At 44.0% G+C, this 21911-nt stretch overlaps 1 protein-coding gene across 4 annotated transcripts in view; it reads left to right on the forward strand.

Annotated features, from left to right (window-relative positions):
* Tulp4 (TUB like protein 4) overlaps nt 1–15076 on the forward strand; it is a 153814-nt gene extending 138738 nt beyond the window's left edge. For all 4 annotated transcript variants that reach the window (XM_050135776.1, XM_050135777.1, XM_050135778.1 and 1 more), the window contains 3 exons: nt 4137–4280; nt 6663–9178; nt 11050–15076. In XM_050135776.1, coding sequence (XP_049991733.1) covers nt 4137–4280; nt 6663–9178; nt 11050–11166 — 2777 coding nt within the window. In that variant the 3' untranslated portion in view covers nt 11167–15076. The remainder of the gene's footprint in view (nt 1–4136; nt 4281–6662; nt 9179–11049) is intronic.
* Nucleotides 15077–21911: the final 6835 nt, after the last annotated feature.

Raw genomic sequence — 21911 nt, forward strand, 5'->3', positions numbered from 1 at the left:
TGTGTGTAAGCACCCCAAGGTGCGCTTACCGGGAAGATTCTAACCTACGTCCATCCTGGGGAGCTTCATGCCTCTGCCTCAGAGCGCAGAGCTATCGTGTCTATCCAGCAGAGCTGAGCATGGCGTCTCTCCAGGAGCAGAGCAGAGTCTGACCTCACTTCCTCTTCCGCCCAGAATTCTATTCTGTTTTCTCCTCCCATCTATGTTCTAAGCTATGCGGCCAAGCAGTTGGTTTATTGCTCAACCAATGAAATCAACAGATTGATATATGACACTCCCACATCATATTTCAAATAAAATTAAAGCAAAGGACATAAAATTAAATTGGATTTAGTTCTCAGACTCACAAAAAATAGTAAGGCTTGCTACGTATAATATGATGAGGAAATGAAGTGGCAGTATGCACTTGGTTTATGCAATAAATGTTAAGTTTTATCAGATGAACAGTTTCCTTTTTGTTTACCCGTTCTCTTCCACAGTAAACTCTCTTGCCTACACAGGAAATTCCTCACAACATTTCAATGACCTGGAAACTCTGATGATCACAAAAGTGTCCACCTGTGTCCTACCAACCTGTTTAACTATCATCACCTCCATCTCAGTAAACTGGGAACGTAGGCTTCCTAAAATAAAGACCAGGAGAAAGAACTGGGGTGTACTGTTATTTATTTATTAAATTCTGCCCTTCTCCTGCGATAAGTAGATCCACAGCTAAGTCACTAAGATTGCTAAAACAGAGTAGTGGATGTCTTTGGGGCCCATGCTGTTCTACTGTGAGCTGGTAGAATGTCAAGAGAAAAGCTTCACTGTTCTCCTAATCATTTACTCTTTTTTTTTTTTAATGTGCATTGGTGTTTTGCCTACCCATATGTGTGTGAGAGTGTCAGAGCCCTGGAAGAATTGGAGTTACAAGCAATTATGGGTTGCCATGTGAGTGCTGGGAATTGAACCTGGGTCTAGAAGAGAAGCCAGTGCTCTTAACTGCTGAGCCAACTCTCCAGCCTATTAATCATTGACTTTTTAAAAAAAAATCATTTGGTCCATATGGTTGCTATTGTTTATATTAGAGAAGTCAACTTTTGGGTTCAAGAAAGTCTACTCTTCATGTCACGTTGTTAATCTTTTCAAATATAACGTAGAATGTGCTGATGGGCTTAGGAAGTGAGTATTTCTTATGTTTAATATTTTTCCTTCAATTAGAACAGACTTAGCCCATGAAGAGAGGGATGGGGGGGAGAGAGCGCGTGCACAATATAAAGGTTTATGGAGGAAGAGGACTGCAAGAGGGTCTGGCTTAGTCCTTGTTAGCCTCTTTCTTTATGGCAGCCAATTTGTTACTGAACTCTCTGCTTCCTCCTGGCCCCACCCCTTCCACCACCATCCTCCCCTTCCTCCTCTCTTACTGTTTAGCCTTCCATCCCCTTGTTGAACTTGCATCCTCTGCAGATGGTCCCAGAAGCTCAATGCTGTGCCTGGCCCTGCTCACATTTGTTGTCACCTCTAGACCTATGAGGCCTATGACCATGGGGTACACAGAGCCATGCTGAGACCGACCCTGAAATTTCTTGAATTTTTAACATCACTTAAGAGCTGTATAAAAGCTATATTAAAGGGGACATACAGTAAAAAGGTATTCATAAGAATTATTAAGTTGGGGCTGGAGCGATAGCTCAGCAGTTAAGAGCACTGGCAGTTCTTCCAGAAGTCCTGAGTTCAATTCCCAACAACCACATGGTGGATCACAACCATCTGCAATGAGATCTTGTTCCCTCTTCTGGCCTGCAGGCATACATGGAGGCAGAACACTGTATACATAGTAAATAAATAAAATCTTTTAAAAAAAATGATCAAGTCTCCCATCATTACTACAGTCTACCTAGGTTTTCTCCCCTGGAGGCAAGTAATGTTTGTAATCATTCCTCAATTTAAAAAAAAAATGTTTTTCTTGTTTTTTTATTTTCTGAGACAAGGTTTCTTTATGTTAATAGCTCTGGCTGTCCTAGAACTAGCTCTGTAGACCAGGCTGGCCTCAAACTCACAGAGATCCGCCTGCCTCTGCCTTCAGAATGCTAAGATTAAAAGTGCACCACCTATACACACACACAAAATAGTTAAAAAAAAGATTCAATTCTAACTGGAGGAAAAACACTATCTAGATCATTCCAGGCAGTCCCTGCACTGCAGAACTCAAATGTATGTTTAGGTTCACATTTCTCATATGAAGCACGTGTCAGCTTGGAGCACAGAACTCATCTATACGGACTTAACGTTAAATGACATCTCCAACTGCATTGACAATTAAGTATCCTGCACAACTGAGTATTTCTCTCACACCGTACATTTGTTACGACCTTTTGTGATTTGATATTTTGATTATTTAGGATGCTTAGAATTTCACTTGGTATATCCCCTGAGTGACAGTGCTAATCTTAGTTTTGAAGATGTTACATATGAGGATGACACTATGCCCCTTCAGTAATTGTTATTATCATGACCGTTAGCTTACCTGGGACCCCTACCTCATTTGAACTCAGTTGTCCAGCTGCAGAGGCAAAGGGCAGGACTAAGTCCAGGGGATGAATGAGAGGACAGATGGCAGGTCCAGATGGGCAGAGGACATTCAAGAAGGCAGTGTCAACAGTGGGGAACAAACTGAGCTGAAACCCTCAGGATAGTGGGAATTGTAGGTCAGTCTTTGATGTGTACACTGGGAGGTCAGCTGACAGGTTAGGAGGGTTATTATATCACCCTCATTGTGCTAGGTGTCTACCTTTTGATGGGAGTTACACCGTTTCCTTGGCCTGGTGTGTCCAATAAAAAAAATTTTTAAAAGTGTGTGCCACCACTGCCAGCTTTAAAAAACGTTCTTTTTTTTTAAAAAAAAATATTTATTTACTTATTTATTATGCATACAATATTCTGTCTGTGTGTATGCCTGCAGGCCAGAAGAGGGCACCAGACCCCATTACTGATGGTTGTGAGCCACCATGTGGTTGCCGGGAATTGAACTCAGGACCTTTGGAAGAGTAGGCAATGCTCTTAACCTCTGAGCCATCTCTCCAGCCCCTAAAATAATTGTTCTTTATTGATCTAATAAAGAATAGCTCTTTTCACTAACTCAGAACAGTACAGAACTTTCCACCAAAATTCATAATTCTCTATTGTGGGCAAGAGTGATGAGAGGGAATGAAACTCCTCTGACGTTGGGATGGGAAGACACCGCCTGAGTTCCAGCCTCATACAGAGGGCTCAGTGAGAGCTGCTGCTTCTAGAGCAACACTGTTTTGTCAGGCCAGGCTAGTTAGGGGGCAGTGCAGAGAGAGGATGTGGCTGAATACATGTGTCTCTGTGTACAATTTCACAGGAAAGAGTTTTAAACATAAATGTTGAGCCAATAGGGTTGCTCAGTGATTTAAGGCATTTGTGTAAAGGCTGGGCAACTTAAGTTTATTCTCCAAACACTATGAGATGGTGGGACAGAACTAACCACTACACATGTGTCATGGAGCACATATATCTGTATGTATGTGCATACAGACAAACACACATACACAATAAATATCTGACAAGAGAGATGGCAAAAGCTAACCTTGTTTTTACCTGCTTATGAAACTCAGATTCATCATTTTTAAATTAATTTTATCTTTTCTATTTCATTTGCAACTTAGGCTTTCTTGTAACTGTCTGTTTCTGGATGTGCCTGTGAGTCCCTCTGCAGACCCCACAGGTGACAGTGAGATAAGGCCTCAGTCTTGTGCATCTGTGGTGTCTGGTCCCACGGACGGCAAACAGCTCCTGAGCTTGGCACTCTTGGCACTATTATTTCAACTAAATTATCCTTCTGGTTGCAAATGAAGCTCTTAAAGATGTATGATCATTGTAAGAAATGGTTTAAGTCTGAGGTATGTTTTTGGCATTTAAAATCTGTGATTCTGTAGACAAAGAATTTGCCAATGCCACGTGGTTCTGTATACATCATCGTTAGAAGCTAAGAGCTCCACTTGCTCCTGGTCCAGCCTGTTTGATCTGCCTGCCAACAGAGGGATCCATGGCCCTCTCTTTTTCTCCATCACACTGCTGACTCTTTGGCTCTCCGCTGGCATGCCTTCATTAACTGTGCTCCTTTCTCCCCCCAGTAATCTATAAAACCAGCCTGCTGCATCTCCAGCCACGGCAGATGACCATTTATCTCCCAGAAGTTAGGAAGATCTCCATGGACTATATTAATCTACCTGTCTTCAACCCAAATGTTTTCAGTGAAGATGAGGATGATTTACCAGGTGTGTCACATACGTGGACTTGTCTGTTACAGTCCCTCTCTTTGTATATTATGCAAGGGGGTAGAGTGGTAAGTCATTGAGTCTGGTTGTTGGCACAGTTTGAAAAGACCCACCTCACTCTGTAAGCTTAGGAGACATAGTACATCTGAGAGGAAAACCACAGGACGTGCTTTTTGGCAGAAGGGAAACTTGCAGAGCATGACGGTTAAGGTAGTAGTGACATGTGACAATTCACAGAGCACATCTCGTATCATAATGTCATTCCTTGCTTTCTGCTGCTCATAATAAAACCATGACCAAAAGCAACTTGTGGGGGAAAGGGTTTAGCTCAGCTCACAGGGAATTCAGGACAGGAACTCAAAGCAGGAACCTAGAGGCTGGAACTTAAACTAGACATGCTATGTAAAACCAGAACTAAACTCTGTAACATGAGGGGGGCCTGCTGCTTGTTGTGGTTTTCTGTCCCACCCGGTACCCCACAGCCAGCAAGCCCCAAATAAAATCACACATAGGTCTCCATAAATTATAAGCTGATTGGCCCATTAGCTGTAGCCTCTCACTGGCTAACTCTCACATCTTGATTAACCCATTTTTCAGATCTATGTTAGCCATGTGGCTCAGTACCTTTTTTCAGTGGGGCAGATCACATCCTGCTGCTTTGGTGGTCTGGGCAGGAGTGGCAGGAATCAACTTCCTCCTTCCCAGAATTCTCCTGTTCTCATTATATCATTTCTACTTCCTGTCTGGTTTTCCCGCCTATACTTCCTGCCTGGCCAATCAGCATTTATTTAAAACATGATTGGCAGAATGCAGACAATTCTCCCACCAAAACTCTGTCTCAGTGGTCTTGCCTAGCCTCCACCCTTTTTATACCTGCTTAAAGAGCTTCTCTCTAGAGGCCTGCAGTGCACACAGGTTCCAGCTCCTGAAACCTGCCCTATCTCCAGGACTCGGAGCCTTTGCATTTGTGCACCCTTTCCACCGTGCAATTTTTCTCTAACTCACAGAGGCCTGGCTTGAGTTAGAGATAAACTGTGGGATTTGAGATTTGGTTACTGTAGTGGGGGATTCTTAAAGGGTTCTGTTTTGTTTACAGATCAGAATATTTTCCACTGGCTGCTAGAGAGTTGTCTCTATCTGTTCTCCGTTGTTTAAGGGCACTTGAGAAACACTCTTCCCCCCCTTTTTAAAGTATAAGCCACTTTTATAAGTATAAGTAATTTTGTAGAAACAAAATCTTCCAGCATCAGTACCCACACTTTGGTGATTGAACTTCGGGCACGTAGGCTTGACACCTGCCCTGCTATTTCAGAATCTCCAGTTTAGATGCAGCATATGCTTTCCTTGGACAACCTCTCTGTTCTCCCAAATGCAGTAAGCAACTTTTTCTGCATTCAGTTGCTGTGGTGGCTGCTCTTGCTGTGTGTAGTCCTCAGTTGAGAGGATGGAGAGGGAAATAGCTGAAGTCATTGCTCCTTGGAGACCAAAGGTGATCTCAGAGAGATCAGCAAAGGAATTATAGGAAGCTTGAGGTGGGACTCAGATTCCTGCAACCAGAGGATAAGCCCCAAGGCCAGGCCTAACCTTTGAAATTTTGGTGGCTGTCGGCTACTGTTTGTGTGCAAAGTCAGCCAGCCTATACAGTGAGCCTGTTAGATACAGTTTGCTGCTCAATTATTTGTTGCTCTGCAGCATTAACACCAGGTTCCAGGCTCTGGGCCTGTGACAATGTACTCTGAGGAAGAGGCACAGCCAAGTCCCTGGGCTGAGAGGAGCAAAGCTGGAGTTGGTCCCACTGCCAACAAGGGCACAGACTGTGGTTCTGAGCACCTGCCCACAGTCACTGTTGACTTCATGATATATGAAGTGACCACTAAATAGTGAATGAAGTGGCCACATGTTTGTATGTGGTTGGCTGTATCTTAAATCCTATTTGAAATGCTAAAAAGCAGTAAATAGGAAAAGGTCATTCAGTGAATACACATATTTCTAGGGAATTCTTTTCTTTGGTTTTTCCACTTTCTTTTATATAGGCATTTTATGAGTATAACCATTAAAGAGTTCTTTATGTATGATGGTAGTATTCAGGCACATGGTACCAATTTCAGAATGTTCAGACATGTTCATTGAGATGTTCTGACAATGCCTCAGCCCACACTGAGCAGGCAGGCTATGTTGCAGACTCCCTGGTTGGCGATGTGTCCTTCCAGAAATGTTAGCGAAGCTTTGTGAATAGCCTTGTTGTCTCCCAGCAAGGGCATCTCAGTCTTAATAGTTGCATTTTGCTTGCGAAAGATCAGATAAGTCCAGGCATGCTGCTTATTCTGACCCAGTTCTACAGCATTGTTTTGCAACCAATTCTTTTTTCTGATTTTCTTCCAGTTACTGGATCATCGGGTGTCCCTGAAAACAACCCACCTTGTACTGTGAACATCCCTATTGCACCAATCCACAGCTCTGCTCAAGCTCTGTCCCCCACACAGAGCATAGGGCTGGTACAATCCCTGCTGGCCAATCAAAATGTGCAGCTGGATGTCTTGACCAATCAGACAACAGCTGTAGGGGCAGTAGAGCATGCAGGTGATGCTGCCACCCAATACCCAGTTTCCAGTCGGTACCCCAATCCTGGACAGGTGATTTTTGGAGGTGTAGAAATGGGCCGCATCATTCAGAACCCTCCTCAATTGCCTTTGCCGCCACCTCCACCACCGCCACCACCGCAGGGGCCTCTGCAGCTGTCTGTGGTGGACCATGGAGATCGAGACCATGAGCACCTGCAGAAGTCAGCCAAGTCCCTGCGACCAGTGCTTCAGCTGGCAGCTGAGGGGGATGCAGTGGTTTTCAGTGCCCCTCAGGAGGTCCAGGTGGCAAAGATGAACCCCCCACCCCCATACCCAGGAACGATCCCTGCTGCCCCCACCACAGCAGCACCTCCACCTCCTCTGCCGCCGCCACAGCCCCCAGTGGATGTGTGTCTGAAGAAAGGTGACTTCTCCCTCTGCTCTCCGGCAGCACACTACCAGCCTCCCCTAGGCTATGAGAGGATCACCACCTTTGACAGCAGCGGCAATGTGGAAGAGGTATGCCGGCCTCGCACTCGGATGCTCTGTTCCCAGAACACCTACACTCTTCCTGGCCCAGGTAGTTCTGCCACCTTGAGACTCACAGCCACTGAGAAGAAGGTTCTCCAACCCTGCACCAGTGCCACTCTGAACCGCCTGACTGTCCCTCGATACTCCATCCCCACAGGGGATCCACCTCCATACCCTGAAATTGCTAGTCAACTGGCTCAGGGACGGAGTGCCACTCAGAGACTGGACAGTAGTCTCATCCATGCCACCTTGCGAAGGAACAACCGTGAGGTTGCGCTTAAGATGGCCCAGCTGGCTGACAGCTCCCGTGCCCCATTGCAGCCCCTGGTCAAGCCTAAGGGTGGCCCTAGTGGGGCAGTGGCACAGCTCCCAGCAAGGCCTCCGCCTGCCCTGTATACCTGCAGCCAGTGCAGTGGAGCTGGGTCCAGCTCACAGCCAGGTGCAGCCCTGGCCCATGCTATCAGCACCTCCCCGCTAGCCTCCCAGTCCTCCTACAACCTTCTGAGCCCTCCGGACACCTCCCGTGATCGTACTGACTATGTCAACTCAGCCTTCACAGAGGACGAGGCCCTGTCCCAGCACTGTCAGCTGGAGAAGCCTCTGAGGCATCCCCCACTTCCTGAAGCTACTGTCACAGTGAAGCGGCCTCCCCCTTACCAATGGGACCCTGTGCTGGGTGAGGACGTTTGGGTTCCTCAAGAAAGGACAGCACAACCTGCAGTGCCCAACCCCTTGAAACTGTCCCCCCTGATGCTAGGGCAAGGCCAGCACCTGGATGTAGCTCGAGTGCCCTTTGTGTCTCCCAAGTCTCCGTCCAGCCCTACTGCCACCTTCCAGACAGGCTATGGCGTGGGAGTGCCATATCCAGGCAGCTATAACAACCCCTCTTTGCCTGGAGTACAAGCTCCATGCTCCCCTAAAGATGCCCTGTCCCCGGCACAGTTTGCACAACAGGAGCCTGCTGTTGTACTTCAGCCAGCGTACCCACCCAGTCTTTCCTATTGCACCTTGCCCCCCACGTATCCAGGAAGCAGCACATGCTCCAGTTTACAGCTGCCACCTATCGCCTTGCACCCTTGGAGTTCCTATAGCACCTGCCCACCCATGCAAAATCCCCAGGGCACTCTCCCATCCAAGCCCCATTTAGTTGTGGAGAAGCCTCTTGTGTCCCCACCACCTGCAGAGCTCCAAAGCCACATGGGCACAGAGGTGATGGTAGAGACTGCGGACAATTTCCAAGAAGTCCTCTCTCTGACAGAAAGCCCTGTCCCTCAGAGAACAGAAAAATTTGGAAAGAAGAACCGGAAGCGCCTGGATAGCCGAGCAGAGGAAGGAAATGTTCAGGCCATCACTGAGGGCAAAGTCAAAAAGGATGCAAGGGCTTTGAGTGACTTTAATTCTCTCATCTCCAGCCCTCGCCTGGGGAGAGAGAAGAAGAAAGTGAAAAGTCAGAAAGACCAACTGAAATCCAAAAAGTTGAACAAGACAAACGAATTCCAGGACAGCTCAGAGAGTGAGCCTGAGCTGTTCATCAGCGGGGATGAGCTGATGAACCAAAGCCAGGGCAGCAAGAAGGGGTGGAAGAGCAAGAGGAGCCTGCGCACAGCCAGTGAGCTGGAGGAATTCAAGTGCCGCAAAGCGAGTGAGAAGGAAGACGGGCGACTGGGCAGTCAAGGCTTTGTGTATGTGATGGCCAACAAACAGCCTCTGTGGAATGAAGCCACACAGGTGTACCAGCTGGATTTTGGAGGAAGGGTGACCCAGGAATCTGCCAAGAACTTCCAGATCGAGCTGGAGGGGCGGCAGGTAAGGAGACTAGCCACTGAACAAATGAGCCAATGCTGTGAACTGGAGGAACAAGGCCTTAAAAAGCCAGCCAGGCAGGAAGGAAGGAGGAAATGTCTCATGAATCTCAGGTGGAGCTAGTTGGTTCAGGTTCTAATTCTCAGAGAACCTTCTGATGTACTTTAAATCTAAGTGATGCATATACCATTAGTCAGATGATTGCATGAGATTAGAAAGAAAACCATGGGACCCACCCATCCCCTCACCACCGGCTCTTCATTCAGTTGCAGGTGTCTTCTAGAGTTTGGTATTTTATATTATTATATTTTAAAAGAGCATATACTTTTATTTATTAATATTTCTATTTTAGCCATCATATTTTGCTTTTCTCCTGTGTAACTCTTTAGTAGTTTGTGCTACCTGCTTCCCACGGGAGCTGTCGAACCTGCTTTTTCATTTTGTGGCTTTGCTTCCCCAAGAAAATGCAGTTTGGATAGAAACAATATATGCAATACCCCTTCCTTCCTAGCTGTTCATTACCAGCTGCAGAGGAATATTATCCATCTCCCCTACCTTGTATGTGCACATGAGAACTGTCCCCACTTTCCAATTTAAGCAGTAGGCATTGGTGACTGCATTATGTCAGTAAGTGATTCATGACTGAGCCTTGTATGAGTTTTTCCTAAATGTTTTAATTGCCTAGTTATTGTTTGCTTATTTCTGTTTGTTGCTAACTCATCTTCCATGTTTCTAATAGAAGGCAAGTCTCCTCTTAGTACAGATCAGGACCATAGAAGACAAATCGTATTTCTTAACACGGATGGCTTCTGTAACCCTACCGCCTCATTTCACCTCCTGACCATCCCGAGAAGTCCATTCATTTTAAAATTTCATTTTTACTTAATTAACTTACCAAATATTTTTACTGTATGCTGTGTTCCTGGAAGTTTCTAAGCCAAGAATTGGCAGACTGCCCCATGGATCTGCTTAACTCCTTTCCTGTGTTTGTAAATAAAGTTTTACTGAAACACAGTCCTTACTTCTTAAGTTTGCAACTACCTTTATTTAACACAAGCAAAGTTGAGTGATTCTACAGAGTATATTAATACAGGCCTAAAGTGTTTATCAGCACTTCACAGGAAGCTTGCCAATGTTTTTATTTTTTTGGTTTGTTTTTTTTTTTTTTTTTTTTTTTTTTTTTTTTTTTTTTTTTTTTTTTTTTTTTTTTTTTTTTTTGGTTTTTAGAGACAGGGTTTCTCTGTGGTTTTGGAGCCTGTCCTGGAACTAGGTCTTGTAGACCAGGCTGGTCTTGAACTCACAGAGATCCGCCTGCCTCTGCCTCCCGAGTGCTGGGATTAAAGGCGTGCGCCACCGCCACCACCGCCCGGCTTGCCAATGTTTATTCGGAGTGAAATTAAGAGTATGGAGAGACATGGAAGTAACTGTTGTCATGTGTCTTTCACAAAAGGGAGAGAGACCACAGGACATGGTGTGTGCCTGTGCTGTGGTGCAGTAGTCTCACACAAGCTGAGCAGGGCAAGGAGGAGCATGGTGGAAAGGAAGTTGTGGTGATTTAGAAAAGTAGCCAGGGAAGCCTTCCCTGAGATGGAAAACTTGGACAAAGCACATCTCTGGTCTCTCCGAATGTGAAGCCTCCTTTTGTCTGCCGTGGAGAGCCCACTTTATCTCATGTGTAGCCCTTATGTCATCACCACTCCCCTCTGTCCCCTATCCTATAAATCTGTAGTTAGATCTAGAAGCCCCTCAGATTCAGTTACGTGGGTTTTTAGAACTCTCATGAACGATGCTCTCTGCTCCCCTCAGAGTTGGTACATCTGACTGTTTGCTCACTTTCTCTTCCTTTCTTGTGTTTGCTCTCATTTCTTCCCTAGGTGATGCAGTTTGGACGGATTGACGGTAATGCATACATCCTAGACTTCCAGTACCCCTTCTCAGCAGTGCAGGCTTTTGCTGTTGCCCTGGCCAATGTGACTCAGCGCCTAAAATGAAGAGAAAGATGCAGAGGGAGACATGCCAGGAGCCTTTGGAGGAAGATGTGCTGCTACTACCAAGGACCGGAGACAGCAACAGTAGAAGAAGCCATCAGGCAGGAGGGTGCTGTTGTTTAGACGTGGTCAATTGTCCATTTATCCTTTATTGCCCCTCCTTTCTCCTTTTGATAGAGTAGTATTTGGAAGCCAAGAACTTGAGGGATCTTGTGTTCTGGAAGGCAGTGTAGCTTGTCTATAGAATGTTTCACTCATGTACTGTTCAGTAACTAGGACGAAGACCTTTGGAAGAAGACAGATTGCTTTGAGCCTGCTCTTCTTTTAGGCATAGGGAGTGTAAGTGTTCATTCTTCATGTTATCTAGACTCTGTTACTGTTATCACTAGTGCAAAAAAATGTTTTTTTTTTTTTCCCAACATAACCAAAACTCTGGAAGATTCAGCTTCTCTTTTGAGGGAGGACAAAACTTAATTCACACATATGTGCTGCTTACTAGAAAGAAGGTACCTACACGAATGAAGGACACATATGCAAATGACTTGTGCTTCTCTGATGTAAACCAAGGTAAACGGCTGCTGTCGCTAGTGTGAGTGTGATTTGGTAGGCAGTCTATGAGGCGACAGGCCTACAGCACTGCAGATACCTGGGTGAGCATGTGCAAGACTGTTCTCTCCCAAGGATGCTGGTGGAAACCCCACTAGTTTCTTTAAAGTCAGAATCCCATCTGACTTTGGGAGAAGGTAAGAGACCTTAGGCTGAGGCAGAGCTGGGCTTATTCACATTCACCAGACTGGTCCATCACCAGATACCTCCACTTGTCAAGAAACAGCCTTTGCTCTCCCTACTCCTTTGTTTTAATCTGGAATATTTTACTGTAAACATGTTTCTCTTTAGATCTCATTGCTCTGTCTTTTCAAAAGTATGAATGGGACTTGATTTGAAACTACACCATTCCTTCCCTTGGCCACATTAAAGTTCAGCTGATTTGAATGCTTTTTTTTCTATTATAAGTGTGATCAAAAATCTTTGTGCATTTCCCAGGATATTAAAAGATAAGGATATAGTCACATCTTTGTGGGAAGCTCCCCAGTATTCTCTGAGGGAAAAAAGAACTTGTCTTTGGGTGTAAAAGACAAACCACTGGGAAAACCTTGGTAAGACTCTCAGACTTAGGTAGTTGACTGTCTATATGCCATTCCTTTTGCCTGTAGTATCTTTGCCCAGTTTCTTCTTGTTGTGGGAATACACCTTGGGCAAATACCCAAACTTTATTGTGAGAACCAGTTTGTGCTGTAACTTTTACCTGTGATGTTGTTCATTCCCAGAGCACAAGAACTGCCCGCTGGCCTTGACTTCTAAGTGTGAGTTTTATTTGAAAACTGACAAGTGGAAGGTGCTACAGGAAACTTTTCACTTAAACATTGTTTTGTGCTTATTTTTTTTTCTTGTGTTTGGTTTAAGAATTAGAAAAGAAACTGTTTGATTTCTTTATCTGAGCAAAATTAAATTACTCATAATTCTTTCAAAATTCCAAAGAAATACTAACAAGGACATCTCTCAGCTGATACTGGAGTTTTCCGTTTTATAATTTAAAATACGGGAGCTGATTCTTAGGTGGGTCAGTTGTCCCAGGAAGTGTTGAATAGTGTATTGGGAATGACTGTGTTGGTTTACGTCAGTTTTTGTAGCTTGATAAGGTGTTCCCGTGCTATCATTAGTTGTGCAATATGGTTGTAGCCTCTCAGTTCATGGAATAATTTAAATGCAATTCCTTTGTTTTGTTGTCTAAGAGATAGTTATTTATCTTGCTCTTTATAATATTCTTGGGAACTATTTTGTTACTATGTATTGGTGATTTATGCCCATTATTATTTATTTAGAAAAATAGTACCTTTGTAATGACTTATTTGGTGGCAATATATTTTGCTGCAAAAAATAAAGAGAATGTGACAGAAGATGGTTTTTGCTGGATAATTTGTAACTTTCTTGAAAATTTGAAAAAAATCCCGTTGATCACTTAAAAAGTAAATTCACTCCATCAGTATTGATTATATGCAAAATAGGCTATTTCTTTGAGATAGCATACCCTAAGGTAGTATTTCTCCTTATTTTGAAAATTTTAGTTAGCAATAAAAAGTGATAGGACACAAGGAAGGGTGAGACCTCTTAAATAAGAGTAGCAAAAGAGGGACCTTAATCAATAATCTTCAATTTTGTTTTTAGTTCAAGCTGGCTTTTTGCAAAAACTGTAAAACTTACACTTTATAAATTTGCTAAATAAGATTGAGTATGGAGGAAATCATCTCTAAAAGATATTTTCCATCCATGGAGATGAATGATGCTTGACCCGTGAGCTCCTGCCACCCGCTAGACTCCTTTCCCAGGCTAAGGGGGAGTGAGTCTCGGGCACCACATGTGCAGTAGGCTGCTGGCAGCAGCAGTCATGACACAGTGTCACTTAAGATAATGGCTTCTTTTAAAAATTGTTCCATACAGTCAACATCATTTGATTAAATTCTCCTCAAGCTAAGACTTTAAGTAACAGAATTCTAGGCACTTCATGGTTACTAATAGAAATTTGTGAACATCACAGTTTCTCATTGGCTCCCTAAAATAAAAAAACAGTCAACTACGTAGAGACTTATAAAAAAAACAGTATATTAATAAACAAAATGGGTGTTAGGTTTGTCTGGTTCTGACCTCATCAAAACAGAGGTCATGGATGTTTGTACAGGTACCCATTTGAATCTATATTCTGAGAAAAAGTGGACCTATAAAGCTAGAACTACTCAGAGTTCTAATGGACACAGAAAGCAAAAGCTTTTGCAAGTTGGTACTTTTCATCCACAGCCCTGCTCCTTTATGTAATGTCTGTTCTGTAATCAAAGGTCGGGGGGCCAAGGTCGAGTTGCTCTGTCACAGGGGTGGAGAGTGAATTTGGCTGGAGGTGTCTGACCTCCTTTTGTCCATCTCTTAATTAAAGGGGATGGGGATATGCAAACTTGAAAACTCATTTTTTCTCTGGTAGCCTAATTTGGCAACTCATCTTCCCCTTCATGAGATTGAAAATGTTTCAAAACATGGCCTTTTTGTAGAAAAAAAAAGTTCTTTTTTGAGTCAGAGCTGTCTACTTGAACAGAAACCAGCATATCTTTGAAAGTTTACCCCTAAAATGTGTTTGGAATCATGTTTAGTCTACTAAAATTATAGAAGCACCAAATCCAAGTACAGTGGACGTCCCTTCGAGTCCCTATGAGTGTGCTCTCTTCAGTGGACACATGTGTCTCAAATTGAGAGCGGGTTCAGAGTGTCATTCGTGGCTTGCTTCTTGTAGAGCATTCATGTGGAAGAGTCTTTTTTTCTAATTCAGAAGGCTTTCTGAGAAATGCGTCTGTGGGGAGGAAACTCCTACTGTCCCTGTGTGGGCTGTGGATGGGTTGACAACGTTAGCTGGGTTCCAGCTGTCATTTGAGTTTCTGGGAGTTTATGGTAGCATACAATTGAGAACTCTACACCACTGTGTATCTTTCTCCTTATCTCTGGCTGATAAACTCTGCAGGATTGTGGCTTGTTTTGTTTCCATTTTTTTCGGCTTTGTGCAGTTTTCTTGTGACTTTAACTGAATCTGTATTTTCTGTTTACAAGTTAATTTTAAGGGGAAGGGTAGGGTTTTAAGGTCTTGTTTATTGTAGATAATTTTCTTCTCATGTTGTGGGAGAGCATGGGTTATAATTTGAGTGAAAAGGCACTGTATTATTTACCAAAGGTGTATTGTTTGCATTTGTTTATAAATGCATTACTTTAGTACTGTAAATTTGGGCATAATTTCCAAGTTTACTACTATTGCTACTGCTGGCATCTACCTTTCTCCCTCTCTCATCTTTTTATTCCCATAAATGTGCATTGTGGGGTGCATAGGTCACAGACCAAACGAGACCACCAGCATGTTCTTGACCACACTTTGGGAACAGCGTGCACTGTTTTGTACACATCAGCCCCTCTCCCCACCGTGTTGGTTTTTTAATTTTTTTTAATTCAGCATCTTGCTTTGTTTAACTTTACAGACAAGATCTGTTGAGAGTCGCCATTGCTTCTCAATGATCTTTTCCTTATTTGCCTGTCTTTGTATGTACTTTGTATACTCGATTGTGCAGGAAGTATTTTAGATGGGATAAATGCTTTGCATTCAAAATGATTTGTTTGTCAAGATTATTTTGCCTTTACTATTGAGATGGGTTTCTCTCAGTTTTTTTCTTGATGATTTGAAATTGTAAGATTTGTCCAGCTATTGCTTAATAAAATTTTGCAGATGAAAAAAAAATTACATGTGTGCCAAGTTTGAATTATGGGTCATTTGAGAAGAAACTGCATCCTTCCACTGGCATGACCTTCTGAACCCCCCACCAATTGCTTCAAGGGTCCCCTGGGAAATGCCAACATGACTGGGGACACTGGAATGTCCCTGTCATTCCATGAGTTTGAGAGGTCAGATCATGTTGTCTACTTGATGAGTTGCTTTGACTTTTTATTTTTTATTCCTTCTGGAAAAGATTCCAGTTAAGATGCATTTATAGTCTTGAATGATACTGAGTTTACCTGATTGTGTAACATGATTTGTGCTGCTCGTTAATTTTTTCGAATAAATATTTATATCATGGGGGAAACTTAATTAAACCCAGTTTTAAGCCATTTTGCTAAAACACACCAGTGTAACTGTTGACTTACGGTACTAATGCGTGCTTTCAGGCCTCCTTTCTCTTATTGGGAGTATATGTACAAGCACTTTACAGTGTCTGTCTACAAAACAACTGTTGTGCTCACTCAGGCTTAAAGAGCTAGAAGAACACAAACCTGCACCAACTCCATTACAACCTAATTAGGAATTGTTCTAAAATTATTATGGGATTGATTATAAACCTGTGCTTTATATATCCAAAAGATGACCAAATGTCTTATACAAAAGCAAGTCTGTCTCATTTTGTTATGAGTGTTCATGGTCACTGGAGAATTCGTTCGTGACATCTTCACTTAACAGCCAGCCCAAATCTGGTCTGTCTCCTTTCACCCACCAATATTCCCAACACCTAGTTCCTATCTGGGCCTACTGGAAGGAGCTATGTCCGGGATTTCTAGTACCACCAAACTACTTAGCATCTTTGGGACAATTCAGTCAAGTCAGGGTTTCCAAGAATGATTTCTTATTTTTAAAGATTTATCTATATTCATATGTAAGAGTATTTTTGCCTGTACGTATGTACATACACAGCGTGGGTACCTGCTGCCTGTAGAGGTCAGAAGCAATTGTTTGAGCCCCTAGAACCAGAGATTATGGACAGCTGTGACCTACCATGTGTGTGCTGGAAATCAAACCTGTTTACTCTGCAAGAGCAAAATTGCTCTCAACCACTGAGCCAACTATCTAGCCTGTGTGATTTATTTTTAATATCCTGGAAAGAGAACTTAGAAAATCTCCATCTATAAATTCAGTTTAGAAAAGTTATGTTCTGTTTATTAGTTGCAGTTATCTTTTCCTAGAAAAATACGGGATAAGTTTCTAGCCCCAAACATTCAGTGTGAGGAGGAATGCCTGCCTCAAGGAGACTGCGGTGCAGTTTCCCAAGGATGTAGAGGCACTGACCAGAGCACGACACCCTAACTCCACTGTGAAGAAGATGCCATCCACCTCCCTCCTTATAAATAAGGACAAAACTGGACCATTGAAGAGGTTGAAATGATTGCTGGATTCCACAGATAAAAGCCAGTCCTGAAACAGAATGCAGAGTTTCTGGGCCACATTAGTGAGAAGACCTCAATTATTTCTACATTCTCACTCTCTTCTTTGTTCTGTTTGAGACAGAGTCTCCATATATCCCCAGCTGCCCTAGAACTAGCTCTGTAGACCAGGCTGGCCTCACTCATAAAGATCCACTTGCCTCTGCCTCCCAAGCGCTGGTCTTAAATCATATGCCATGCCAGGCTCCCAGCTTCCCACTCCTGTTTAGTAATAACCTATTCGTACTCAGTCACCTATGAGGAATACCGGATGAGCGTCCCCAGTCTGGAGGTGTTCTCGTGTCAGTACTTTCTGAAGTCTGAACACTTCTCTCACAGGCTAGATTGTTCAGCCAGGTCTCACAAGGGCACAGATTGGTGTCCATTTGTTTCTCTGCAGCTCTTAGAAACACTTATGCCGTCTGCTGAAAATATGAAGCTATCCTTATGCCAAGTAGCCTCACTCCTGGGGTCTTTTTAAGTTTCTGCCAAACCTATGGCTTCAAATGAAGGAGGTCACTCCACTGGAGCAAAACCCAGCAAGAGCCCAGTGTCGGGTGCACGGGCCCTTGGTTTTCTTCTCTGGGTTTCCTGCTCTCTACTCTACTTCTCTCCATCCTCCTGAGCCGTAGAGGATGTGAAAGCCAGCTCTCAGTTCTCTTGAGTTGGAACCTTCAGTGAAGCATCAATACTTTGAAGCTGGAGACGAGGTAAGAGCTCTTGGGAAATTACAGAACCATAAAAGCGAAATGGCTGGATTAGTGAGGAATAAGTCTGAAGGATTTATTCAATTCCAGCTTTTATCTCTTTGTCATGAGCAGTGTGAACCTCCTCCCAGCTCAGCATTTTAGAAACTCAGGAATCCCATTTGCTCCTTTTAGTCCATGTCCCTCTGCATGGTCTTCCTCACCTAGAGCCTCTGCAGTCATTTATCACACATAGAGCTAGGACTCCCTTGCTACATTCCACAACACCCTCCAAAGATGGAGTATGCTAGATAGAAATGGGCTGGATGCGTTAGCACTCCTCAACCACTGATCCAGTGCTTCCCTCGGCAGGGCCAGCCAGCCCTACCCTCCAGGGCCCTCAGTGCTGCTCTTGACTTTGATCCAGAACAGAAAGACTGGGTCATCTTGATGCCATTCCATTCTTGGAGGGGAGCTGAGGCTGGCATAGCTCTCTCAGTCCTTTCCTGGACTCATGTAAGTCCTAGGTGATTGGTCCTCTGACATGAAGCCTGTCAAGATCTTCTGTGAACCTACCCAAGATCTTGCACTTTGGACCAGCAGTAGGTAAATTCCCTTTCCCAGGCCACTGAAAGCTGAAGCTGACCAGTGTTCTGGTTGGCTCTGTTTTGCTTTGTCTTGTCTGTTTTCCTCTTCTCCAAGTGAAAAAGGCAAACACCAGAGTACAACATGGCTATAGCTCCTGTAGGAGGGTTGTTCTCGAGGAATGTGTTTCTGCGCACCATCGGGATTCTGACTTCTGATTCCTGTCTTTCTCAAGTCTGCTACGGACTGGAGGAGTATGGTTCCTCACCAGTGGTAGATGTCCCAGCTCTTTTGTTGTAAAACCATTCCTCTGGTCCTCGCTCATCCATTAGAACAGCCAGTCCCTGCCTGGGCTTCATCTCCAGCAGTTATAGGAAAGAATCTGCAAGCCCAAGTGGTGTCTTTGGTGACCGCAGATCATGCCATGTAGGCTGGAAAGGGAGGTTGCCCTAAAAACTACGTGTCATATAGTTTATTGAACTCTTAGACTCGAGTCCACCCCAGATCCATGGAAGTTGGTCTTGGCTTCCTCCTGCCCATTAGTTCCCAAAGGCTGTACCTAGAGATGGGAGTCTCCCCCTTGCTTACAGAGCTTCCTCTCATGAGATAAGTATGAGCATTCATTTGGTTCTACACACACCTCCTAGCAGGTGCTAAGCTGCAAACCTAACTTCAGCTCCAGGAAAGCTGTGGGTGCTGAAGGGGACTCCCGCACAGTGAGGGCTCCTTCCAGACCTTGGATTAGTCACAAACCACACCCAAACAACCTGTTTTCACAGGTTAATTCTTCCCCTTTTAATAAAGGGGAAAGAAAAGCTAAAGTGGCTGCTTTCTAACTGGGACAGAAAAACAGCATCAAATGACTAGGCTTTGTGGGAGCCTAGGCAGTTTGGATGTTCACCTTACTAGACCTGGATGGAGGTGGGTGGTCCTTGGACTTCCCACAGGGCAGGGAACCCTGATTGCTCTTTGGGCTGACGAGGGAGGGGGACTTGATTGGAGGAGGGGGAGGGAAATGGGAGGCGGTGACGGGGAAGAGACAGAAATCTTTAATAAATAAATAAATTAAAAAAAAATTAAAAAAAAACAACAACAAATAACAACACAAAAAGTGTCACACTCAAATACCACACCCATTACTTGCTGTGTAGATACTCGTTAAACATAGTCCAATCTGTCCTATCTAAGAATGAAACAGCAGTGTGCTTGGGGATGAATTAGGCAGAAGGAAAGCCTCTCCAGCATACAGGTAGACTCTGAGACACTGGCATGCAAATTTCCTGAAAATCTTACCTGTCCCAGAATAAACATAATAATCATACCTGTCTCAAAAATGGCAGAAAATACCAAGTAAGATAGTGCTGGAAAATGCCTGGCCAAGCATCAGGTGCACAGTACAAGCTCAGAAAAACTGCGGGTGGAAAATGCATTCAGGGAGTGTCTCAGCTAGGAGCCATAAAAGCAGGAACCTTGCATGGTCTCTAAGGAAGAGTGAGTTTAACCATCACGTTTGGCTGTTTGCGTTGTGTTGCCCTCCCCAGCTCATTTTCCAGGTCTTCTTAATTGCCTTTATTTAATTCACTGCAGAGAACGACAGTGATCTGAGCAGCAGTTTCCATCTGATATGTTCTCAAGAGGAACAATGCCCTTTAGAATGTAATCAACAATCCAGCCACAAACCAGAGGGTGGCTGTGTGTAGATGGAGCATTCTGCTCTTCCCTGAGACTTCCTGTTTCAAAAACACAAAGGCAAAGGATTCATTCCAAGTGGCATATTTTCATCTGTTTTCCTGAGACAAGGTCTCCTGTATCCCAGGCTCACTTCAGTTCTCTCCAGCTGCGGATACCCTTAAACTTCCGCTCCACCTGCCCCTCCCAAATGCTGAGACTATGGTTTCTGCCACCATACACGTGGCACATGGTGATGCCGGGTTCATGTCTTCTTTTTTTCCTGCCGATACTTTATAAAGATGCACCAAAAATATGTTTGCACAATGTATATTGGCTAATTTTCATTTAGATGAACAATGTACTTAGATAATATATAAGGACTTACTAGCTCCAGTAGTTTTCAAAATCCCATTAGCATCACATTTAATTTTTATTTAATTTCTGTGCATATGTGTGTGCGGTGTGTGTAAGTATTGCATATTCGTGAGTGCACAGTTGTATGGGAATAAATGTGCTTATGCATGCTTGTTGTCACCAGAAATTGATGTTGAGTTTCTTGATTGCTTCCCACCTTTCATACTGAGGTAGGCAGGTCTTGTATCCAGAACTCTCCATTCTGGCTATTCTGGCTAGCCAGCTTCCTCCAGGAACTCCCTGTGTCTTTGCCTCCTTTGAGCTGACATTACTGACTACCTCAGCATTTATATGAATTCTGGAGATTTGAACTCCAGTCCTCACACTTGCATAGCAAACATTTTACTCATCGAACCCCATATCCAGACCGTTAGTTTATTTTTAAAATAATCTGGCTGTGTTGCTTAGGCTAATCTAGAACTCTTGGCCTCATGTGATCCTCCTGCTCCAAGCAGCTGGATGGACCTGTAAGCAGATAAGACCATGCCTGGCTCCTCTACTTTTGATTGAACCATGGGGCACATCAATGTTAATTCAGTCTCAATAAACGTCAAATCATGCTCTGGAGTGACCAAAGCACTAAAAGGTCAACTCGGAGCGAGGATCATTTCATGCCATTGAGGGGTTCTGAGAGCAGTGTGCACACAGGTTAGCCAGGTCCAGTCATGTGCCTAATCCTGAAGATGCCCCTCTCAGAACGGCAGGGGTTTTCCCTAGAAGACTCAATAGGTTCAATCAAAATCAGGAAAGAAGCCCCCAACCTCGGCACCTCCAAAGCCCTCACTGACGACACTAGTGATACTTGTTTATCAACATCAGTATGTGACATCTACTTTATAAAGTGTATCCGTCCAAGCAGGAGGCTCGAGTGTTGATTGGCGGAAAGCAAAGCGGATGGCTTCATGTGGAGTTTTATGTTTCTGCATTCATTCAGCTCCATGGAGGGATCTGAATTCACTGGACTTCACTGCTTTGTTACCAGTTAGACATTTATAGAGAGCATAGTTTGGCCTCATGCCCACGGACTCATTGTCATATGTTTACTTAGTCTTTGGTTGGATGTCAGCTCCCAGGTAAGGTACAGGGATACTATTCTTCAGTAAACAGTATTTATCAGATGTTTGATCACGGGCAACGCTATTGTGGAGGATGGAGGAGCAGTCACATTGGTAGAATAAGCAGTGACCTATGACTGAGGGACATTACCCTGAAGGTTCTGCAGCCTTGGCTGCCCTGGAACTTGCTCTGTAGATCGGGCTCATCTCGTTTTTATCCATACTCCTGTCTCTGCCCCCTGCCTCCCAAGCACTGGGATTCTAGGTGTTCATTGCCACGCCTACCTAAGTAGCTCCTGTTTTAACACAGGCAGTAGTTTTTGCCTTAAGTTCCGCCTGTAGAGATTTAGAGATCCATTATTTTGATCTAACACTGTCTTCACATAAGGACAAATCCCAACATCAGAACGATAGACTAGTGAGAGGAGCTGGCAGGCAGCACGGTGCCTTATTCTGTCCCCTCGAATGCTGCCAACTAGACCTTCGCTCCCCAGCCAGAAATGACAGGATCCTCTTCTACTGCTCCAGACAAATTCAGTTCTGCTGTAGCGGGGACCATTCT

The sequence above is a fragment of the Alexandromys fortis genome, unplaced genomic scaffold, assembly GCF_014885135.2.
Source record: "Alexandromys fortis isolate MF-2015 unplaced genomic scaffold, M_Fortis_MF-2015_v1.1 scaffold_23, whole genome shotgun sequence".
In the NCBI taxonomy this organism is placed as follows: domain Eukaryota; kingdom Metazoa; phylum Chordata; class Mammalia; order Rodentia; family Cricetidae; genus Alexandromys; species Alexandromys fortis.